The 20607-nt window shown below is 45.2% G+C and overlaps 1 protein-coding gene across 1 annotated transcript; it reads left to right on the top strand.

Moving 5' to 3' along the window:
• The first annotated feature begins 1414 nt into the window (after positions 1-1414).
• On the top strand, positions 1415-19897 carry LOC144152226 (uncharacterized). Its single transcript, XM_077683460.1, has 6 exons — positions 1415-1458; positions 3141-3277; positions 15767-15918; positions 17217-17284; positions 18307-18387; positions 19633-19897. The coding sequence occupies exons 2-6, from the start codon at positions 3161-3163 to the stop codon at positions 19767-19769; spliced, it is 555 nt and encodes a 184-aa protein (XP_077539586.1). The 5' UTR covers positions 1415-1458; positions 3141-3160; the 3' UTR covers positions 19770-19897.
• Positions 19898-20607: the final 710 nt, after the last annotated feature.

The raw sequence follows: 20607 nt of genomic DNA, 5'->3' as shown, positions 1-20607 counted from the left end.
TAGCACAGGCGAAAGGGGTAAAAGCAAAGACGCACATCGACAGAGTTTTTACTACTTATCATTGTTTTTACCACAGGTAGCACGCTGGAAGCAAACAAAAGTACGGTGCCGCTGGTGCCTAAAAATAAAGCAAACTTATATGTCAGTGAAACATACCTAGTAAGTGAGAGATTTTGTGCAGAATTTACAAATTTCAGACCGAAATGCCGTTGTAGAAGCCAATATCGCTGGCTTGGCCAAAGGGTTTGTAGGGCTATAGAAGTTTGTAACTAAAGGGTAAAAGTTGTCGAGAGCAGTGAAGACAAAGAAGAGCTTGTAAGGAAGCTTGGGACGCGGGCGATCATTAAATAAACATTTATAAAAGTAACATTGTTAATGCATCGGCAACAAAATACGTTCTGTGAATTGTGTCAGAAAAGCACGCAATGAAGGCTGAGCCAACAGGTATAGCGCAGTGCCGAGACAAATGAGAGCAAAATAGAGAGTGAATTTTTGGGGTAGTGAAGAGAACTGCTTAGTATTTCAGCAAAACATTTTCACGTGGTAAAAAGTACTCCGATGTCAGTATGGTTTAAATTTGGTAAACTTGGTCAGAAAGCGGCGTCCCGCGATTCTTGAAATTATGGCAGGCGCTGACCTTGGCTTGCAGCTGAATTTCTCGAATATGCCATTCCGCAGCGGTCGAAAGTTTCGTATCTTATTTTCTCGAGCAGATACCGCCGGTTGTAGGGCTCAGGGGGAATGAGTTGGGGCAACTGCCACGGCCACTGACTGCGCATGCGCCCGTTCGCACAGCCCCACTGCCCCGACAGGAACGGCAGCCCCTAAATGATTGGCAGCCTTCTTTTTGAGGCAGATATGCTGCTCAGGATGAATAACTGTCGGGCAAACCCCCTTCCTCTTTCGGATCTGTACACGGCCGTTGAATATCGGGCCGCCCATAAATGTTAGAGAGTTATATCAGATCGGAAAAATGGTTCCGGAATGGTACACGGTACCTGTTACTGGACCGTACCGGGAAAGCACGTTTTATGAGTTATAGCAGACCGTAACTGCTGGACATGCTGGGTTCTGGGTATTCTGGGTGCACTGCTCCAGCAACGAATTGTTGTTGCTGGTGCAGTTCAAATTACATACTCTGCAAAAATACGGGGCAGTGACCGGGGGATGACAAATATGAGTGACTTCTCTCGAATCAGAGAGTTCGTTCAAGTTTGTGCCCGGCAGCTGCACCTGTGCTCAGGCCCATCGGTAATGTGGCCCAGGTTTTTTGTTTGCAGAAAGAGCTGATCAAGTTCAATTTATTCTTTTCAGACAGCTCTCGCGAATTCAATTAAAACGAGGCACAAAAACGCCAGCTGTTCGGTACAAGCGGCTACAAAATAGGGCCACACGGGAGTGCTGCGACCAGAACAGATCGCATTGTTTCAAGACTTACAATCTTATTCGCCATAAACGGTAAGTATTTGCTTCCTGAACAGTCTTATCCATTCACCGTAAGCGAAAATGTGAGAAGCAAGCAGTTGGTTCTGGAGGATGCATTGATAATTCGCGCCTTTCCGCCCCACACCTGACTAGATGCGTAATTCGAAGACATTGCAGTTTTATTCCGAAATTGACTACTGCTCGCTGTTATGTGCATCGTTATGTAGTTGACCGGGCGACGAGGGCCTTCAACAAAGGCCGAAAATGGCTACTATACTGTGACTTGTATTCTTTACAACTAAATGTGTGTCTCTCTTATTTTGGAACTTTTCGTAATTTTGTTCGCATCATGATAGCGGATATTTTGCTGTTTGTTACTATGTTGTTCTATGGACGGGTTCCTCGCGGCATATTTGAGAATAGGGCCACACAATGCGGTATCTACTGGTATTTTTAAACATACGCCCGCACAACTGGTAAGCTTTACTCTCCAGCTATCATATTTAGCAACTGCTAAAACAAGATGGCTGTTCAGATAAGAGGATATGGTCCTGACCCTAATGGCCGGTGTACGAGAATCAGCAATTCCAACGCTTTCTGAGTATTCTCGCGACGTTAAAGTAAACACGTTACATTGTATATTTCTGTCATTGTGTTTTTACGTAAGAGTAGCAGCGTGACACAATGCCATAGAAATGTTTAAATATGCCGCTAAACGGTTGATTTTGCCGTTAAAGTTGAGTACGCGAACTTGAGAAACCTGATCATCGGGGTATTCAGCGTCCTGAATTCGACAAGCTCCTCGTTTCAGCCTACCTCGGAAGTTTTCCGGTGCGTTAAATCACTCTGTAAATCCCCACTCATGAAGTAACATTTTCGAAGCCTTCCCCAATCTTTTCCCGCTTGATGACTTTCCTGTACAAATGTTGATCCGCAGTGGGAAGGAGTGTGCCACTCGGACGAGTGACGGCGATAAACTAGGCGAATCGTCAAGGCTTCAGGTTCAACGTGGTCAACTAGTACACGCAGAACGGTGTACAGTCCGTACGACGTTGTTTGTAACGCAGTAAGGTTCAGCTTGGGAGGTACCTACGTTGCGCCTAAACATAAGACACTAGGGATTGCATGATGCTTCGTTGTATAAATCTTTGTCTCATAAATATATTTTGCCTGGCTAAATTACCCTTCTTTCTTTGATATAGCCTATTTTACGCAGCAAAATTAGCCGGGAGAAGTCTGTTCATATGCATGTTCTCTTATTTACTGCAGCGATGTTGTAAATAGCATGTTTTATTCCATGATGTACTTTCGGCAATATACGGTTTATTCGACATTGTGTTGAGGCTGGGTGTATACTGCTGCTTTAAAAAGTAATTGGAACAGAATATCATAAATTTACAAACATTTCGTCTTGCGGAAACTGCCTGGCTGCAATGGTTTGCGGTAAAGGAGTAATCCCTATTAGAAAAAGCTTTCGTAAACCATAATGGCTTTTTAAAGCCAGTAAGACAAAGATTTTGTGAAATTCCCAAGTCTTTGTTCTCATGTACCCTCGGAAATAAAACAACCATTTATACGAGAGATGCCGGGAAAATTTCGCGGCCGTACGTATTTAGCATTATTTGATGTAATAAGGCGAAACGTAACGTCAAAAATGTTTTTCGTGGGTCACTCGAGATGGGGAGAGCCTTTTCAGCAAAGTTTTTTCACTGCAGGGGGAACACGCTCACTCAAGATGAGATCACTTTTTGCCCCATGCTTTCTTGCCTTGTGGATATGCATAGCGACACGTAACTATGGGGTACTTGGAAGCCCTGGATTGAAAGAAACCTCTCTTCCTGATGCCTTCAAGGTAACCCCATCCATTAGTGCTGGTAGCCGTCTAGGAGAAAGGGCTGTGGTCCTTAATAAAACAGAACAGTGCTTAAGTTCAATCGTTTTGCTACCTGAACAATCGAAACAACATTAACACGGTTTACACTACAAATGATGCCATACAAATTTGGTTTCAAGTTCACGTGAACGACGACATGAGGAAAGCGTGAAATTTCTAATACAAGAACTCGCACGTGCGCGCGCAGTCACCTTGCAATCGCATAGTTGTGTTTGTTACATTTATGGCTTCATCAGTGGCGGTAAAATAAGTGACCAAGCCTCTATCTCCCCAAGACTAGACAAAGAAAAATTGTATCCTTGTATTGAGTGTGCGGCTTGATAACTCCAGGAGCTTTTATTTCACCACTTGGAAAAAATTAACCACCGTTTTATTGTTAATCGATTTGCCTTGGGTGGAAAACAGATGGCACGTGACATAGAAACCAGTCGGCTTTTTTATGGAGAAGTGATTTCAAGTACGCCATTTTGTGGTAAAACTACTTGTATATTACCAATTTTCAAGGTTGGATTCTTTTAACACTCCTCCCATTTTAGGATAGGCCAATCATCATTACGTCAGGGCTCGTTAAATTGCTGCCAACGTATTTATTTTCAAGAGTCGACTGATATTATGCTTAGTGATACCATTAACGCCCTTAAATTGGCCGGTATGCACATCGCCCGAAATCAGCCTGCGCCTCGGGCCTAGCCTGAAGTCTTTCAGGCAGAGGTGCGAGACGCTCATACATTTTAATGATCCACCAATGAATCTCCGAAAAAGTTTTACATCGCCTGAAGGCCAAAATAGCATACCCCTTGGTTTAATGACGCTCACTTTACTTCTACTACAGCCGAATATTCGTAATAGTAACTTGTACAGGAATGAGCTTTGGTTCAATTGCCACTACTGAGAGATGCGGGTTTTGTTTAAATTGGTGGTTCCTCGTGATCGCACAAGGGCGACAAAACTCTTCCAGGTTTAACACTAAGAAGAGCAATTCAAGAGTAAGATCGTCCACATTTACACAATTATAGCGCTAAGTTTTACGCGTCCCTATTTGGAATAAAATTGTCGCAATTTATTGCAGTGTGCGCGCATATTTGTTATGCACCGAAATTATAATTTTCTGAAAGACTTTCTAGTAGCCTTGGCAGCAGTGGAAAAATTCTACCTACCTATGTCGGTACCTGACATTATGCCGCGACCGCATCCATAACTCGCTTTTTTTAACTTCCCGTTACTGTCTCTCTCGCATGACAGTTGTCAAAAGATTGGATTGCTTAGTGAGAATATAAAAAAGAGAGAGAAAACTGTACGAAATTTGGAAGTGTCCAGTGGTTTGTACATTAAAGGTCACAGGTGCAGCGTGTCATGCAGGGACTATAAGGTGGGCTCCGCTATAGGCCATATCTCTTGTGGGGAGCTGGCTGCGTCCATTAGGGCCGCCTGTCATGGCGGCGTTGAGGCGAAACGGCTGGTGAACTAGGGTGTAGGCACGGGTGTAGGTGCTTGCGCTTTGAGAGGGAGATGACTCTGCCTTCGAATACCATGGTTTCGCCTCGGTTGCATTTCACACAACGCACAGTTTGCGCAGTTGAAGAGTAACTGAAATAAAGCTAATTTAAACCGTTTGTGAACGTGCGACGTGACGTATACCCAGCTGATTTTAAATGCAGAGCATTTCTTAGCCTCGCCCCTTCGTGCGTCGGACGGCGTCAACAGCTCCGCGTCCGCAGCAGGTGCGCCTCTCCTCCTTCCCTCCTCTCTCTCAACAGCAGCTGACGCGCGCATGCGTCGTAGTCAGCCCATTCGCTCCGTCGCGGTCTCGGCGTAACAGGTGCGTGATAGCAGCGCGGTTGGGCGTGAAAGGGCGCGCGCTGCTTGCGCATGCGCGCTCTCCCCCCCCCCCCCCCCCCCCCGTACTGCCCTCCCTCTACTGCGCGCGCTGCAAAAATAAAGCGGCTAGCGGTCGCTCGTGCTTCAGTCACTGCGTTGCTCCTTCCTTCCTTGGTTGACGCTCGCTCCACCCTAACGCGACTTTACTCTCCTCTCTCTACCCCAAACCAACACCAACGCAACTACGACCCAACTACCCACCCTAACGCGACTTTACGCGGCGTTAACGACCCCCAATGCTGTGCATTTACTCGTGTTCCCCTCGCGGGAAGGCGCGGGATTTTTTTTTGGTTGCTTTCATTGTAATTACTCGTATGTAAACAGAAGTTTTCGTCAGTAATAAAAACAGCCATGATGTCGGTTCTCTGGACGGCTCCAATCTTGGCGCAAAAACCTTTAGCGTCAACAAACTAGTCTCTTTATATGATAAGGATTGGGGTAAGCTTTGACAGCCATCGCGTGTTATAGTGAAGGCCATAAACATATGTTTACTGGCAGCCGAGTCGTTGCATTACCGCCGCCAAATAAACATTTTAAAATGTATTCTGTAAACGTTCATGAGAACAATAATGAGAGTTATTTCCGCACTGCTACCGCATTGCCCGCGTTTCATTTTCATTGACAGTACTCTTTATCTTCCTACAAAGTTGGAAACTTTTAGGTGCGAATGCACTTTATAAGCGACCCTGAATTCCGGTGACCGCCGTCCGTCCACATAGCAACAGCTGCGGGTGCGCGCGCTCCTCGTCTTCCTTGGCAACGGGGGGAGATGGGCGCGCGCTGCCTGGCCGCTGACATGGCACATACCCACGTGGGGGATTGGCCAGGAATCTCCTCGTCTTCTTTGGCAACGGGGGGAGATGGGCGCGCGCTGCCTGGCCGCTGACATTGCACATACCCACGCGGGGAATTGGCCAGGAATCGGGCGTGAGAAGGGCTAATGCACCCGCTTAAAGGAGTACTGACACGAAATTTCAAAGCTGAGATCCGCTCTAGCAATCAAGTACAACGACAACACAAATAGGTGTCCGTGCATGGCACATACCCACGTGGGGGATTGGCCAGGAATCGGGCGTGAGAAGGGCTAATGCACCCGCTTAAAGGAGTACTGACACGAAATTTCAAAACTGAGATCCGCTCTAGCAATCAAGTACAACGACAACACAAATAGGTGTCTGTGAATAAATGCATCTTTCTTTCTTTGTAGTTGTGTGTGTGTGTGTGATCTCTCTTTCGCGAACATTACCGAACCGCGCAAATTCAACTCCTGCATTCGCACTTTCACATTCTTCCCCTCGGGGAAATGCGGGGAAATTTTTTACTTCAGTTTTCTAGCTATTTTTTTAGAACTCTTGCCTATTAATTACGTGTGTAATGTACTCACCTAAATATTTTTTCTTGAGCCCTTGAACTTCACTATATATTGTCAATATAACATTTCACACCATTTGGCCTAACTACTTTTTATTATGTCCCGAAATAATTTTTTTTCTCTGGTAAACATTTAGTGTGTTACCGTCCGTTCTTCATGTATGGACCTTAATGTGAGCAAATGTTGCAGTTCGATTGAGATGGACTGGAATTTGAACCAGTACTTTGTGCAAAAAAGATCTGAAGCTTACAAAAAAAATTAATCGGAGAACCTGCCGGAAACGGGAAAAATAACGGCAAACATTGCATCCCCTTTATGTAAATTGTATGCTAAAACAGAAAGCATGGGTAATTGGGGAGTCTAACACCCTTAAGCGCCTCCCGCAACCTGATTTCAGTACTGCGAGAAAGATGGCTCAGAGCGTCGCTGAGCCCATTTCTTTGAGACTTCCCTGAGTCTACAAAGGGGAGTTCCGAAAAAAAGCTCCAAAATCTTTTATACTTTTATACGAACCTGAAACTGTTAAATGACCGAGTTATGTATTCGTAAATGTTTGTTGGTCGCCACTTTTGGCGCGTAACGTAGGTTGGGGTGGTTTGCGAATTCCGAGAGCAGAGCTTTTCGTTGCCAAAGCTAAGTGATGGTTTTGGCGACAAAGCTTGCACTAATAAAAAATAATTTATTTACAAGCATTTGCAATTGTACAAGATAATAAAAATAAAGTTACAGCATCGGAAGTAATTACGAGCGGCGCATCTCTCGTTGGCAAAGCCGATGGTGCAGGGCCCCGTACCGCAGCCCAGAATATCGGACCGTGGTTGCTGTGGCTGTTTTAGGCTCTCCGAGTCCGGCCCACGTGCATCGAATATTCAATAACAACTGTTAACCAACATGACTGGTTGCAACTCATAAATGGCTCCCAGTATGTGACAAAATACCAACATACACAAATGCAGAAATATCATTGCAATCGGGGGAAAGGATATTTCCCCTACACCCATGCGCCTCCCGGAATCCCGTCGTTGCTTTCGTGATCACCTCCGTTTCGTCGCGCTTTCAAAAAAAGATGACGGAAGCTCACACCAACGCGTAAGACTTGAAGGTAGCAAAGCAGTACGCAACCTTCCCGACCATAACGATGGTAGAAGTCCGCAATTGCAGCCAATTGGCTTCTTCACTGCCGCAAAGACTTTAACACTGTTTTCTACATGTATGAGCTTCCTTCATTCTTTAGAAGTGATAATCATTGGCATCCCCTCGGGGGGCGCACGGTATGGCGTGTGTTTCTCGTTTCGAGCAAGTGCTCCTGGAATTTCGGCGAACGCCGGAGTCTTTCTTGTTCTAAGCAAGTGTTGCCTTGGTTACGGCAAACGTTGCAGTTTTTTTGGCTAATCTCCCTAAGTTGGTATGCTTTGCTTGACAAACGAGCGCTGGGGGCACGGGAGGTCGTGAGGCACAGACACACGACCGCTCAGCATTTTCTTGGTGTTTTTAACTGCCGGGAGGTCACCCCAATCTTGGCCAATAAACCTAAGTGGGTATGCTTGGTTTGACAAACGTGCTGTGGGGACGCTGGCTGGTCGCCGCAAGGCACACACACACGAGCGCTCGGTCGCTGCTAGGCACGGGCTGAAGTGCGCGCGCTCACGTTCGCTTGGCATTTTGTTGCTATTTTTAACCGCGGACACGAAAAATAACGATTCCGTGCCTTGAAAGCCTCAAATGGGTTGCCCGGGAAAGCGTGAGCATGTGTCATGCACGCTCACTGCCCTGTTCGTGTGCGCCGCAAGAAAATCGGGAAAGGCAGGCTGATCCCCACGACGAACGTTCGTCGCTCTTCCACCTGCCCCGTCGATCCCTTACAGTATTTATTCCATGAATCTTTTTCGAGTTGCTATCTGTGTATGCGCGAGGTGCCAGTCCGTCATCCTGTCAGGTCCCCCCGGATTAAATGAACAGCTGCCGCATACTCACTTTGCTCCATTTCCAGCAGAGCCCCCTTTTATCAGTTCCACCCTTTTCTAGAGCGTCCTTTTCCCAGTACCCGTACTCTAGCGCCGCCACGGCACAGAACAGGCCACGGCGAACTACACTGTCAGGGCCACGACCGGGCGAGACTCGCCTCCTCCCGCGCTCCCCTTACGACCTTCGCAATTGGCGGTGAGATGTTTGAGTGGCGCCCCCTGGCTCTGACGTCGGCTTAGGGACTCGCACCTGCTCGCACCGCTGTCTTCTGCTATACTCCGCTTGTGAGAGGCAGCAGTGCCTGAGCTCGAAATCGCCCGCCTTGACGCGTTAGTGCATCAAAGGCGTATTTTAGTAATTCAGTCATTTTTGCAAGCTTCTGACACATCTGAATAATTTCAAGCTGTATCCCCCACCAGTTTGCAACACACGAGGAGAGAAATAAAACTTTCTTCACAGCATCGGTCAGAAGCTCGTGTTTAACCCGTCCTTTCGCGAGGTTCAGCGCACAGATCAGCATTCAAAATGCGTTGGCTTCCCTACAGTATTTTTGAGCTGCTCTTATGACGTCTCAACAGTCTAGTGCTACGTACACGCGCATCGCACAGCAGGAAATAGAGCGGCTTTCTTCATTTTTTTCGTTGTTGTTGTCTTGCATCAGATGAATGTTTTTTTTTCTGTGCCTAACGTATTACTTTTATATTAATTAATTATTTACAACCGCCACAAACGTCTTATAGTAGGTTTGGGGATGTTTGGGAGGCTCACAAAGATCGTGAGGATACTTTCTTCAGGCTATATGCATGGCATACATTCCTTTCTTCCCAAATTGGCTTCCGTTATGGCTACTTGCAAGAAAGTGCATATCCGCAGCGTGCGTTGTTTATTCACATGCAAATACAATGAGAAGGTCTTTGCTACGCCACCGCGATCGCGCCCCAGGCAACGTTGTCCAGATTACCCGAAGGCGGCTTTTATTCTCCGAATTTCTATCGTAACAATTGTTATCATAATGAACTGACTCTTAACCCGAACAATTATTACATGATTACGGTGTTTAAGGCTTGATATAATCGCTAGCGACGCAATAAATAGTACACGTGCGTACATTACAAGAATCGAAGCCGATGAATATTTCCAAGGAGCTCTCTTCAACTTAAAGGGGCACTGACACAAAATTTTGAAGGCGAGATAACTTCGGAGATAGATTGGTGGGAACACATATACATCATCTGCAAAATATCAGCGGTGAATACAGCCTAGAACATATTTAAAATCAATTTTGAAGTGTGCGAAACGCAACCGAGCGGCCAGCAGAGGACCACGCGCAAGTGTAAATAAACAACATCCAAACACGTCACGAGTTTGTGTTTGCCGCTTCCGCACTGCCGGCTCGCCGCTCCAATCGGAGGGCCGGAGGGCGGAGCTTCTGCTCTCGAGAACGAACGACCCGATCGTTGGCGGCGGAGGCGCCGTGATTTCGTCAGCTCATCGGGCAGCTGGCCGCGACCAAAGTTCTACAGCGATTCCAGGCACTCTGTTTCTATTACTGTTTATTACCATTGAATGCGGAAACGCGCCGGAGGCACGAAAAGGCCACTGAGCAAGCCGCACGGTCGCTGTGCAGGCGGCGGCCACGGCCGCGAAGTGGCCCACGCCGGCGCAGGTAGCTCGAGTGATAGCTTGTTACCGCTGCACGAAATTGTCCCCAAGTCCCGACCATGGTGGCTTACATGAGAAAGGAGTTAATGATGCCATGACGGGTTGCATTAAAAATTGTCATCTGCACCGCTTACGAGAGCGGCACTCGAATATCCGCCGCAGTGCTAAGCCGAACACATCTGTAGGCGGACCTGTAGGCAGACCGGCCGGCTGCTCCCAGCGCGCGTCTTGCCACCCACCGTCTCGAGCGTCGCGCGTCGTTCGTTAGCCGCGGTAGCATTTGCACTCGCAGCGCCTGCGTCACATCCACGGTCGCTTTTTAATTAGGCGCCTCACGAGATCAGTACGGGGGGGGGGGGGCATTCGCAGAAACTGCCGTCGATGCGGATTCGACAGTGCTACGGCGGCTCTGCTCTGTAACTGTGATATCCCTCCCACGGTCACGTGGTCAGCTTTGTTCACACAAAATCCACAAAATCCATCGTTTCGCGGCACTCGCTGAAACCGAAACTGCGACTGGCCGCATTGAAAATGCCTCTAATTAAACAACCGTCGCACGCTGAAGCAAATGAGGTTTCTACAGGTTATAAGTAGGTCACTAGCTACTTATCGCAACAGAAAAAACAAGATGCAAAATTTTTGTGTCAGTGCCCCTTTAAATATTCAAGGCGTAAAGAACAAACCCGGGATGGCGATCTATTGATTGGAAAAAAATTCCCTTACTCAATTGTGCTGGACTGAGAAGCCGGACCACTCATCAGCTCGATTTTACTATTAAATACAGTTTTCTCCTCCTCCCGCCCTTCCTCTGCCTCCTCCTCTTCTTGAGTGCAGTTTTCCTATAACGCAAATCTGAATACTGGGAAAACGTGGCTGTGGGGATTGAACTGAACTATCCCTCCATGTCTGAATAAACATAGAGGTACTGTATCTTTATCGTAGATGTGACTCGTTTTGCTCAATAAACCTCCATACTGGTGAGAAGCGTGGTATAAAACAAGCACGTGCCTATACACAAAGCGGGTTATTCGGAACTCAACCTACAGTTCTTCCAGCCCCATAATGCATGTTGGCATACTTTCATGCCATGACAACGTAAAGTGATGTGATACAATACTTTGGAGCGTTCGGCAACGTTGCGAAAACTCTTACCTTACATACAATTACCGGGAATCGTAATGCCTTCTGCCAAAGCCGACAGCCCTGAAGGCCTGGTATTTGTTGCGGCGGCCTTGCAATTTCGCTGTTGCCGGTTATTAGCAGCTGACTGTTCCCTTTGTTCGGAAGATTGCTTAATACAGAAGCTTACCCTGAGCGCTCCGCACAGGACCGGCTTCGCAAGGAATGCCGCGACGCCGGCAATGTTTCTTCCGTAGCGGTATGCAAAACTGCACTTTAACCCACGCTTTGAGCTTTTATGCGATTTTATGTCTATTATTATGATAAAAAATTACATGCATGCCAAATCTTGTGCGGACAATCGTCAGACGTCAACCGAGCACAATGAAACAGCAGGTAGAGCGAGCTCGAGTGAAGAAGACGACAAATGCGTCAATCCCAAAGTCGACGTCACGGAGGCGCGCTTCGCAGCGCCGCCCGTGGTCGCGCTCACCGCGAATACCGGCTCGGCGCACGGGATTTTTCTGCCGCGCAGTTGGAGGGGCTGACAGCACGAGGGCAGTACCCCCTCACCGCAAGCTCCGCGTAGCCGCGTTTCCGCGCAAGGCCAGAGCAAGGTATCTTGAGCGTCGACAACATAACCGGTGAGCTTTCGCGGTGGCATTTCCGCATGAAACGGGGCAGTTTGTGCAACTGATATGGCCCAGATTTTTTTGTTCTAGTATATAAACGATATATATACGCAAGGTAGTTAATTACGCGAAAAGGTCTGAGCAAAAGTTGTTCGTGTATACACTCTGTTTTCTCGCAGCATTGCTGACTTGAGGCGCACCGTGGAACATAAAGTTTTATTTTATGCCCAGATTTATACAATTTTTGGAAAGAAGCACATCCCGTATGACTATACCTGCATTGAAAAGCAACACACCCCACAAAAACTGCCTAATGTAGACGTGTAAAAATCAAAAAATTACCCCAAGAACGAAGGAGTACGACAGGGACAAGTGCTACTTCCAACTAGCATTGAGGAGTACGAGAGGGACAAGTGCTACTTCCAGCTAGCATTTATTTGTAGCTCAGGGTTGCGGGTTCGATTCACGGCCACGGCGGCTGCTTTTCTGATGGAGGCTAAAAGCGAAAACGCCTGTGTGTTTGAGATTTCGACGGCCGTTTAAGATACCCAGGTGGTCAAAATTATTCCGGAGCTTTCCACTACGGTGCGCCTAATCGCCTGTGTAGCGTCGGTGCATTTAACCCCTTAATCAATCAGGGAGCATTTATTCGTAAGAACTCTCATATATTACACAAAAATAAGCACATCAGCGAAAAATGAGATTCCGCAGCGTATATAACCATCTGTGAAGCAGCAAAATGGCAATATGTTTTGACACAGCTCGTGTTCTTAAGTACAAATAACAACTAGGCAACAACCGACAACTGTGTGATACCCGGTACCACACAAACACACAAAATAAAAAAAACAACAAGGCAGAGAAGGCAGAGTGCGGCCGTTTGGAATCATTTAAGGGCAAGTTACGCATTTTATTTGGCCGATAAACGTAATGACGGCATACTTATGCGAGTGGGACCGAAACGAGCCATCTAAAACGTCCCAATGGTTTCTCTTGTGAGCTGGTTTTTCTGCTTTGCAATCCCTACAGTCTCATTAAAGATAGGCGTGAACTCGCATTTCCGGCATTGTGCACTGAGTTGCAGTTTGCGCATTCTTCACGTCCCGCACATGGTCGCGCGAATGCACGTTCAACCATCGCGATGTCTGACGTACGTATCATTGTGACCGCATGGTAGGTCTAAGATCCAATGCAAAATTTCCCAGAAGTCCGCCCTAACCTGCACAATACAGTCCATCAGGCAACTAAGTATGAAACACGAGTCCGTAAAAAATTAAACAGGGTAGAAAAAATACAAAGCAAACTGGTTGTCCAGTTTTCTGCAACTATAATGATCCCAGTTATACAGATTAAAAAAAATATATTCCTTGTGAGCTGTGTTCCTACCCCGCCGTGCAAGTTTTTCTGGTTGATTTATCGGAAAAATTGGTGCGGCCTGGATATTTACAAACAGCTTGGCAATCCTTCTTGACAAATCATAAATCCCATTGTTGATTGGATAGCAGTTCAACGATGAGGCTTCACTGACCAAACAATACTGGCTTGTTAAAGGCAACAGCACTAGCATAAGGCGCTGACTATGTGAATGTAGAGATATTAGGTCCTTGAATTGAACCTGCCGAAAACGAAACCATTTCTCCACAATGGGGTCGATATTCACATCTTTTTATGGCATCACCATTAGTTTTCGCCGCTATGAGTGCTGGCCAATGGTACTAGGTTAGATGCTGGCAGCTTACTGGACCACAGTGCACATCCATTGGAGGATGTGCAACCATGCACTTTCCGCGTCACAAATGGTCACACATGTGGCTGTAACCGGCGCTGCGGCGCACACTGCGCCTGTGGAGGCGTTGGCGGCGGCGGAGCAACAGTTAAGGTCCCTAAATTCAGGGACCTTAGCAACAGTGGCTTAGCAGCGCCACCCCCAACTTGCGGCGGCAGGCAGCAAGACGCCCCGTTGCGAAGGCCGTAAGGGGAGCGCAGGAGGAGGAGAGTCGAGTCCGGCCGTGTCAGGGCAGGAAAAATCTTGCTGTCAAAAAAGCTGTGCACGAAACAACGTCGTCGCCCAGTCCCTCCCTCCCCCCAACCGGTTTCGTCACTGGAGAGCCACTGAAGCAGGTGCACATTAGTGAGAGTATTCTCCACTGGGGGAAGGGCCCCTTTCTTTCGTGTTTTTTTACTTTGTGATTCCAACACTGGTAGCGATATGCTCGCTGCGTGGCAAGGCTTCCTCTTCTGTGTACGCGTTGTCCCATTCCTTTGCAAGATTTTTTTTGTGTGCACGCATGACCTCACCGTGAACTGTCGAAAAAGCGGGTATGTATATAAGGACGAAGCGCTAGAAAGTAGTATCTGCTGTCCAAGCAACAAGGTGAGGATGCGCCAGGTTATGGCCAGATGGTTATTCTTCCTGGGCCGATCTGAGAGAATGGCGGACGGCAGCTCGCGCATGCGCAGCTCGCTACTGGAAAAAGGTCTATTCGCGCTAAGTTAGTATGCAGCCCACTGAAAAAAAGCCTGTAAAGCAAAGGAATGGGCCAAAGCTAACAAAAGAAAGGAAGACTGCCCACGCGGTGAGCACATCGCTCCCGGTGTGGGAGTCTCGTAAACAAAAAAGAAAAGAAAATGAATCTTCGCCCACTGCAGTAGAGTCTCGGTAATGTGCATCTGCAGCCGTGACTTTCATATTACAGGAACCATTGACGAGTTAGGAGGGAAAATGGGTGACGAGGATGTTCCGTGCACACGTTTTTTGACAGTGAGATCTTTGCTGCCCTGACTGCTTAGTTCGCCGTGGCGGCCTCTAGGCAGACCGGTACTGGGAAACGATCCATCAGAGGTCTTAACGATTAGTTACATTGTTTCGACAATGCATGCCCTTAACTAAACAAAGATTTTATTTCTAGGCGACAGATTGAGACATTCATAGCTACTACAATGAGTTTTGTCCCTTTGTATTGCGCGACTCTACGTCTAGAATTTATTCCCGCCCTGCTGCACATTGCGCGCTTTCATCCCGAAAAGTTTCATAAGACGTATCCCTACCTTTTCTAAATTACAGAATGCATAAATGTCTAAGGTAATACAAATGTATTGAGCCCCGCCTACTTGTTCGAAAACATAGATTATGGGAGTCTTTTTTCCCGTGCATGGTTCGGCTTGCTATAGGCAGTTGGCGACTATAGTTCAGGTAAAGCTACAAATTTTCAGCCATACACCTAGAAGAAAGTTTGCAAATTATCAAGATAAACTGGACTTTTATAGTCCTCGTCAAAGCAAATGTTTTGAGCTCCAGAGCTTTTTGACATGGTAACCCAAACAGCCAAACTCACGCAGTATCCCCCTCTTCATTGTGCCGTTATTACCTACCTGTCTTTTTTATGAAGCATAATGCACACATCACAAAACCTTAAGGTTGAACAGAAGGCAAATAAAATAACAGAGCATACTTGTCACTATCTTTATACGGCCTTGTTTTGAAGGTTCGTTGCGCTTGCTGTGAACACCGAGACGGGCACGGGAAAAAAACGTATTCTTTCACGGGAAGACGGCGCCTTCTTCTCGTGAAAGTCTACGTTTTTTTTCCCGTGCCCGTCTCTGTGTTCACAGCAAGCGCAACGTACCTTCAAAACCATGTTACGCCAACTAGCCCGACATCAAGCTGTACTGAACTTATACCGCAAAGTGCTCTTTCAAAAAACATTTTTACGGATATATAACTAGTCCAAAAAGACCACACGAGTCCTCTGAAGTGTAAAGCCCTGAGGCAGTAATTGAACTTGTGACTGCTTGATACAGATCGAAGTCTTTCCGCAGATATTTCAGATTTTTTCGGACGTTGCGGCAATATATGACGTCAATAACGACACCGGCCTCGATTGCCTAATTGCAAAGAGAACTGACATCGATCTCGATGCACGTACGGCCGTTTACACATGGATGTTAAAATCCGAGGACGGAAAGCACCGGTATGCTTGTTTATGACATTTCTGATTATTTCATACTGACCGTTTTATTAACGTTTTGTAATGACAATCGCTTCTGCATTTGCACACTTCGTGGTCTCCGCGCCTAAGGTATTTTGATGCCACCACGAGGATGCAGGTTCGATTCATGGTCGGGGCGGCATTCCTACTTATAGAAAGAAGCACAACCACTCGCATGTCGACAAAATTTCTGCGTAGGTAACACAACGTCAGTGCGTATCAATTATTTCTTCGCCGTGCATTGCTCCCGCGTTCATTTACCTGCGGCATAAAAAGGCGAGATCAGGACCTTGTCGTGTGAGTGTTGTGACAGTGCTTAGTTTTATTAATTTTACTTGGCCTGTCTTAAATTCTGACAGGAAAAGCATGGTAATTCTGGTTTTGCAATCGCAATGGTATTAGGATCGTTACATGCCCGCCCTGATTCAAAGGGCATTATTTCGTGCTTCAAGGATGGGAAGAAATTCTGGCCCAGTTAATATTTTAGAGTGGTGAATTAGTCTTTCCTGCGATAATGTGTCGCCACGTTTTGTGCTGAATTAGCTGTTCCCTCATCTCAAAAGGCTGTGATTTTGCTTCAATAATGCATACAGCTTCATCAACTGGTTATTATACTAACCACCGCTTGGCCAAGAAATGCGCTTAGTCGAACTAGAAGGTTTTACAAATATACGACCCTTGCGTGATTTACAATTAGGTATGAATTTATGCCATGTTTGCAGGTTTGCCAGGTTTGCCAGGTGCCGGTTTGCCATGTTTGCCAGGTTTGAAATGTAGCCTGTTAACGTATGAAAGCGAGAGAGAATTCTAGGGCCTTCATTATTTCAAATAACACTTTTCGGTTGTTTGCTGCAAGGTTGGAGATGCTTTCAAAGCTTCATATGTTCTTGTATTGCTTCTGAAGCCACAGTTTTGAGCACAAAGCACCACTCTTCGCACTGCCCGGCAAAATGTGATGTAGTATTGCAAAAAAAAAAACATAATTCGCTCAAGGAAATACTAGGTTCACAGTAGTAAGAGCATCCGCAATGCCGTTACGGCTGTCTAGAGCTGGATGAATTCATTTGAGGCTCATTATTTCAACAAACATTTCAGTATCAATACAAACACCGGGCTTCCTCAGCATCTTTCGAATATACCTAGCGGTACTTCAACAGCTAAGAATCGTACCCGACCAATCCAGCATGACCAGTGTCTATCACACATGTTGAAAATGACTGTTTTGAGCAATGCAATTTTTATAGGCATGCTTACATAACGAAAATTGTTCATTTTTTTAGAGAGGAGATCCCATTTTTCGTCCAAGGTGCAGCTGATCCTGGATACCTCACTTTTTACACGGTTGATGGTCTGTTCTTTACTCTTTTTTACAAAATGTGGTGGATGCTTGGCTGGAGACAAACATGTGTATTGTAAAAAGCAGTGCCTGTGCTCAAATAGAGCCTTAATTTTATTTCAGTGCCTTGAGGCGCGAGATGCCGACAAGTTCTCTACAAATAAATAAAACACGTCCGATTTACAATTATTTATCACCCATACTCTCAAGGGAACTTTCAGGTGATGAGCGAAATAACACGTCGGCCGTTAAAAAAACTTACGTAAAATGTTGGAAAGATTAGAGTGTGAAGAATTCCTGCATTGTTCTATTGCCGAAATGTCTACCGAATATGAACAACCATGCTTTACGACTTCAGATGTCCTTTTCGTAGTTTTCAATGTATGCCGCGTGTAGGCTTGCTCACGCAATAAAAAAGTTATGCCATGGCTTTTTATGCTGCTGTGTGAAGTTTTTACACCGAACCTGTCAGGACTTCTAACTAGAATTTAGCTAACTTAGCTTAGTATCCTGACGGCCCCGTAATGATCATTTGAAAGATTCGAAAGTGTTGGGCAAAGCGAGAGAAGCTAGAATGTTGTTCTTGTTCAATGAATGTAAAACCCACTTCCTGTGTGCTTCGGCACGCAAAAAATATATTAAACAGTTAGTGGTCTTTTTGAATAAATTGAATCCCACAATACCTGGCCTTTATAATGGAGACTATTCATTTCCCGACGAAGTTATTTTGTCAGCCGTCCACTATTCCGATGAGAAACGACTGGTAGATGGGTGCAAATCTTTTTGTTTATCCTATGTTTCTCTTTTATGCCGTGATATTTTACGTAATTGAACCTGGTTGCAGAAGCGGGAAAGTGTGGTACGATGGCGGGAACATAAATGTTCAATAACGTGCGTCTTCAAAACAACTTAAAATTTAGTATTCCAATCATAAAGCTATCTGTCTTGTCACATATCGAAAACCTGTTTTAAAATCACTTTGCGTGCATGCTCTGTAGCTCAATTTTGTCAGGTAACGCGCTTATATCTTTCAGATCCGACTCCCAAAGAAGGTGTGTACCTTTACAGCGACTACAAAAATTGCGTTACTTTGAAAATGGAGTACCATGGAAACCGTAAGTTGTGGTTACTGCAGCTACGTTTTCCGACAGTATTACGCAAAATTTTCTTCTCACTTCCTGTTGCAACGAAGAAACCATGCACATAACCTTATAAACAAGGGTCAGTCGTGGTCGGATTTTGGAGCGAACTAATTCGGTTCAGTTGCGTTAAACTCAATACCAGAAAAAACGCCTGCTGCGTGTAGTTTATTTTTAGAATACCTGTCCTGTATAATGTATTTAAGTTTCAGACATCTTCCACAAGACGAATGTTTAGCTGTTTGGTCAGAATCAACATATAAGTATCAAAAAATTGGCGTAGCCGTTCTCGAAAAAGAAAAAAAAAACTTCAGACTGTATTACAAATAGGCGTTCTTTTTTCGCAATGTTTTGTACCTCCTAGAATACATATACCATGTTTTGGGAGAAGAATCATTATTGCCTGCATGTCGTCCTGGCTGAAATATTACCTTTTCAATGGACTCGTAGCACACCTCTACCACACTATATGAATTCATTATTGCGGCAAGATTTTTTGCATCAATCTGCAACAGATTTTTTTGCCTTGTTCTTGAACCTTCGGAGCTATTAAACGGGCTAGATAAACGGGCATCATTCTCCCGAATCAACTGCACGTCACAACTTTACTGCATTTTAGTGATTTCAGCTAGGTAGGCATTTCGCTGTACTAGGGAAAGCGAGTGACGTTGCACATCGTGTCGTTGTTTCTTTGAGTCATTCACCAAAGAAGCAACAGTTATTACACCTTAAAATATCTGAACTCACCGAGAAAAAAACTAAAAAGAACCCAAAACAAAAAAATTAGCTTACATCAGCGCACTGGCTGTTTGCAAGCTTTGTTAAACGTTGCTTTGTGCTTTATTTGTTCTCTTCAGACTTTAGTGGAGTACACAGTGTACTGTTAAAACTTGCTGAGTACAATAAATTTTCCAGACTTCAAAATATCCAGATATGGTGGACTTGTTTCTAATTATCGGCATGGTCTACCTGCGACAAGGCAGCCTGTTACAATTTAAGTGTTTTGGGATATGTGTTCATGCAAAGTGTAGCTATGTTGTAAACTTCCTAGAAAAAATAGGTAAAAAGCATGTTTACTGTCTGTAAAAAGAAATGAAAATATTATTGTGAATATCTTTCCGGATTTATTTTCCCGTTGTATCTTTCTTTCTGGCGCTGAAAACATGGAAAGCACGTGGAATATTTAAACAGCGATCTTCTATGTGTTTCCTGTTATTCCAGAATGTCTGCTGTGGGTTCAACAAGAATTAAAGGACTCTGTGCCGCAGAACTGCATCGACCACTTTGTTGCCGATTGTGGTGCTATCGTTCCACTCTACAGCCGAGACCTGTGCTTCGATGGCGAAGGAGATTATTAATGGTCGACTGACACATTTTGTGCTATTCTTGTGTTGCCTGGGTAGAAAATTATAGAAATTACTTTGCCAAGTCTCCGGATTGGAGGTGACCGGTTACTAACTAAAAATAAAACCTTCCACCCAAAACACTTGAAAGTATACTTCGGTTAACTATGCCGGCATGTAGTAACAACCATTTCTCAATGTTTAAGAAGAAATATTTTTTTTTCAAGATAGCTGACGGGCCCATGAGGAGCAAAGAGTAAGGGGGAGCACATAATACCAACATAATGATTTGAAGAAGGTTAGTTCGATAACAGGAGGTTTAGTTTTGTCCACCTGGTTAGAAGTAACTGAGTGATAAACGTTGCTCGAGGGGTATATGTGTCTAAAAATCGGTTGATATAATTTCTACGATAGTGTGAACCTAACATCACTCAGACAAAAACTGGGAAATCAATCCTACCAAAGTAATGGCTGAAGTTTCAATCAATATTTTTCACAGATGTTTGCTTTTCACAGAACAGGTTAGTTATTTCACGATAAATCACGCAGTCATCAGCAAGAAGTCTAATTGTAGAACAAAAGGTGTTAGGTAGGTCATTAATATAAATTAGGAATAGTAAGGGACCTAACCCAGAACCTTACGTTACTCCAGGTGTTATGTGTTACAACGGCGAGTTGCAATTTTTAGCACTTACATGTTGTGTGCGGTTAGACAAAAAACACTCTGTCCCCTTGAGTAAGCTGCTATCTATGTTAAGAGCACTTAGTGTAACAAAAGAAGTTGGCAGGAAACTGAATCGAGTGCCTTTTGAAAATCTAGGTCTATGATGAAAAATAAATTATTAGTGAAAAC

The sequence above is a fragment of the Haemaphysalis longicornis genome, unplaced genomic scaffold (assembly GCF_048455015.1).
Source record: "Haemaphysalis longicornis isolate Haplotype H1 unplaced genomic scaffold, Haemaphysalis longicornis Haplotype H1 scaffold_9, whole genome shotgun sequence".
NCBI classification, from domain to species: domain Eukaryota; kingdom Metazoa; phylum Arthropoda; class Arachnida; order Ixodida; family Ixodidae; genus Haemaphysalis; species Haemaphysalis longicornis.
This window is presented reverse-complemented; position numbering and strand designations above follow the sequence as displayed.

What these genes read in the sequence shown, in the direction of transcription:
- LOC144152226 (XM_077683460.1), top strand. Translation starts at nt 3,161, where the DNA reads ATGAGATCACTTTTTGCCCCATGCTTTCTTGCCTTGTGGATATGCATA. An exon ending in TCCGAGGACGGAAAGCACCG is followed by an intron (nt 15,919 to 17,216) that starts GTATGCTTGTTT and finishes TCATTTTTTTAG; the next exon opens with AGAGGAGATCCCATTTTTCG. An exon ending in AATGGAGTACCATGGAAACC is followed by an intron (nt 18,388 to 19,632) that starts GTAAGTTGTGGT and finishes CTGTTATTCCAG; the next exon opens with AATGTCTGCTGTGGGTTCAA.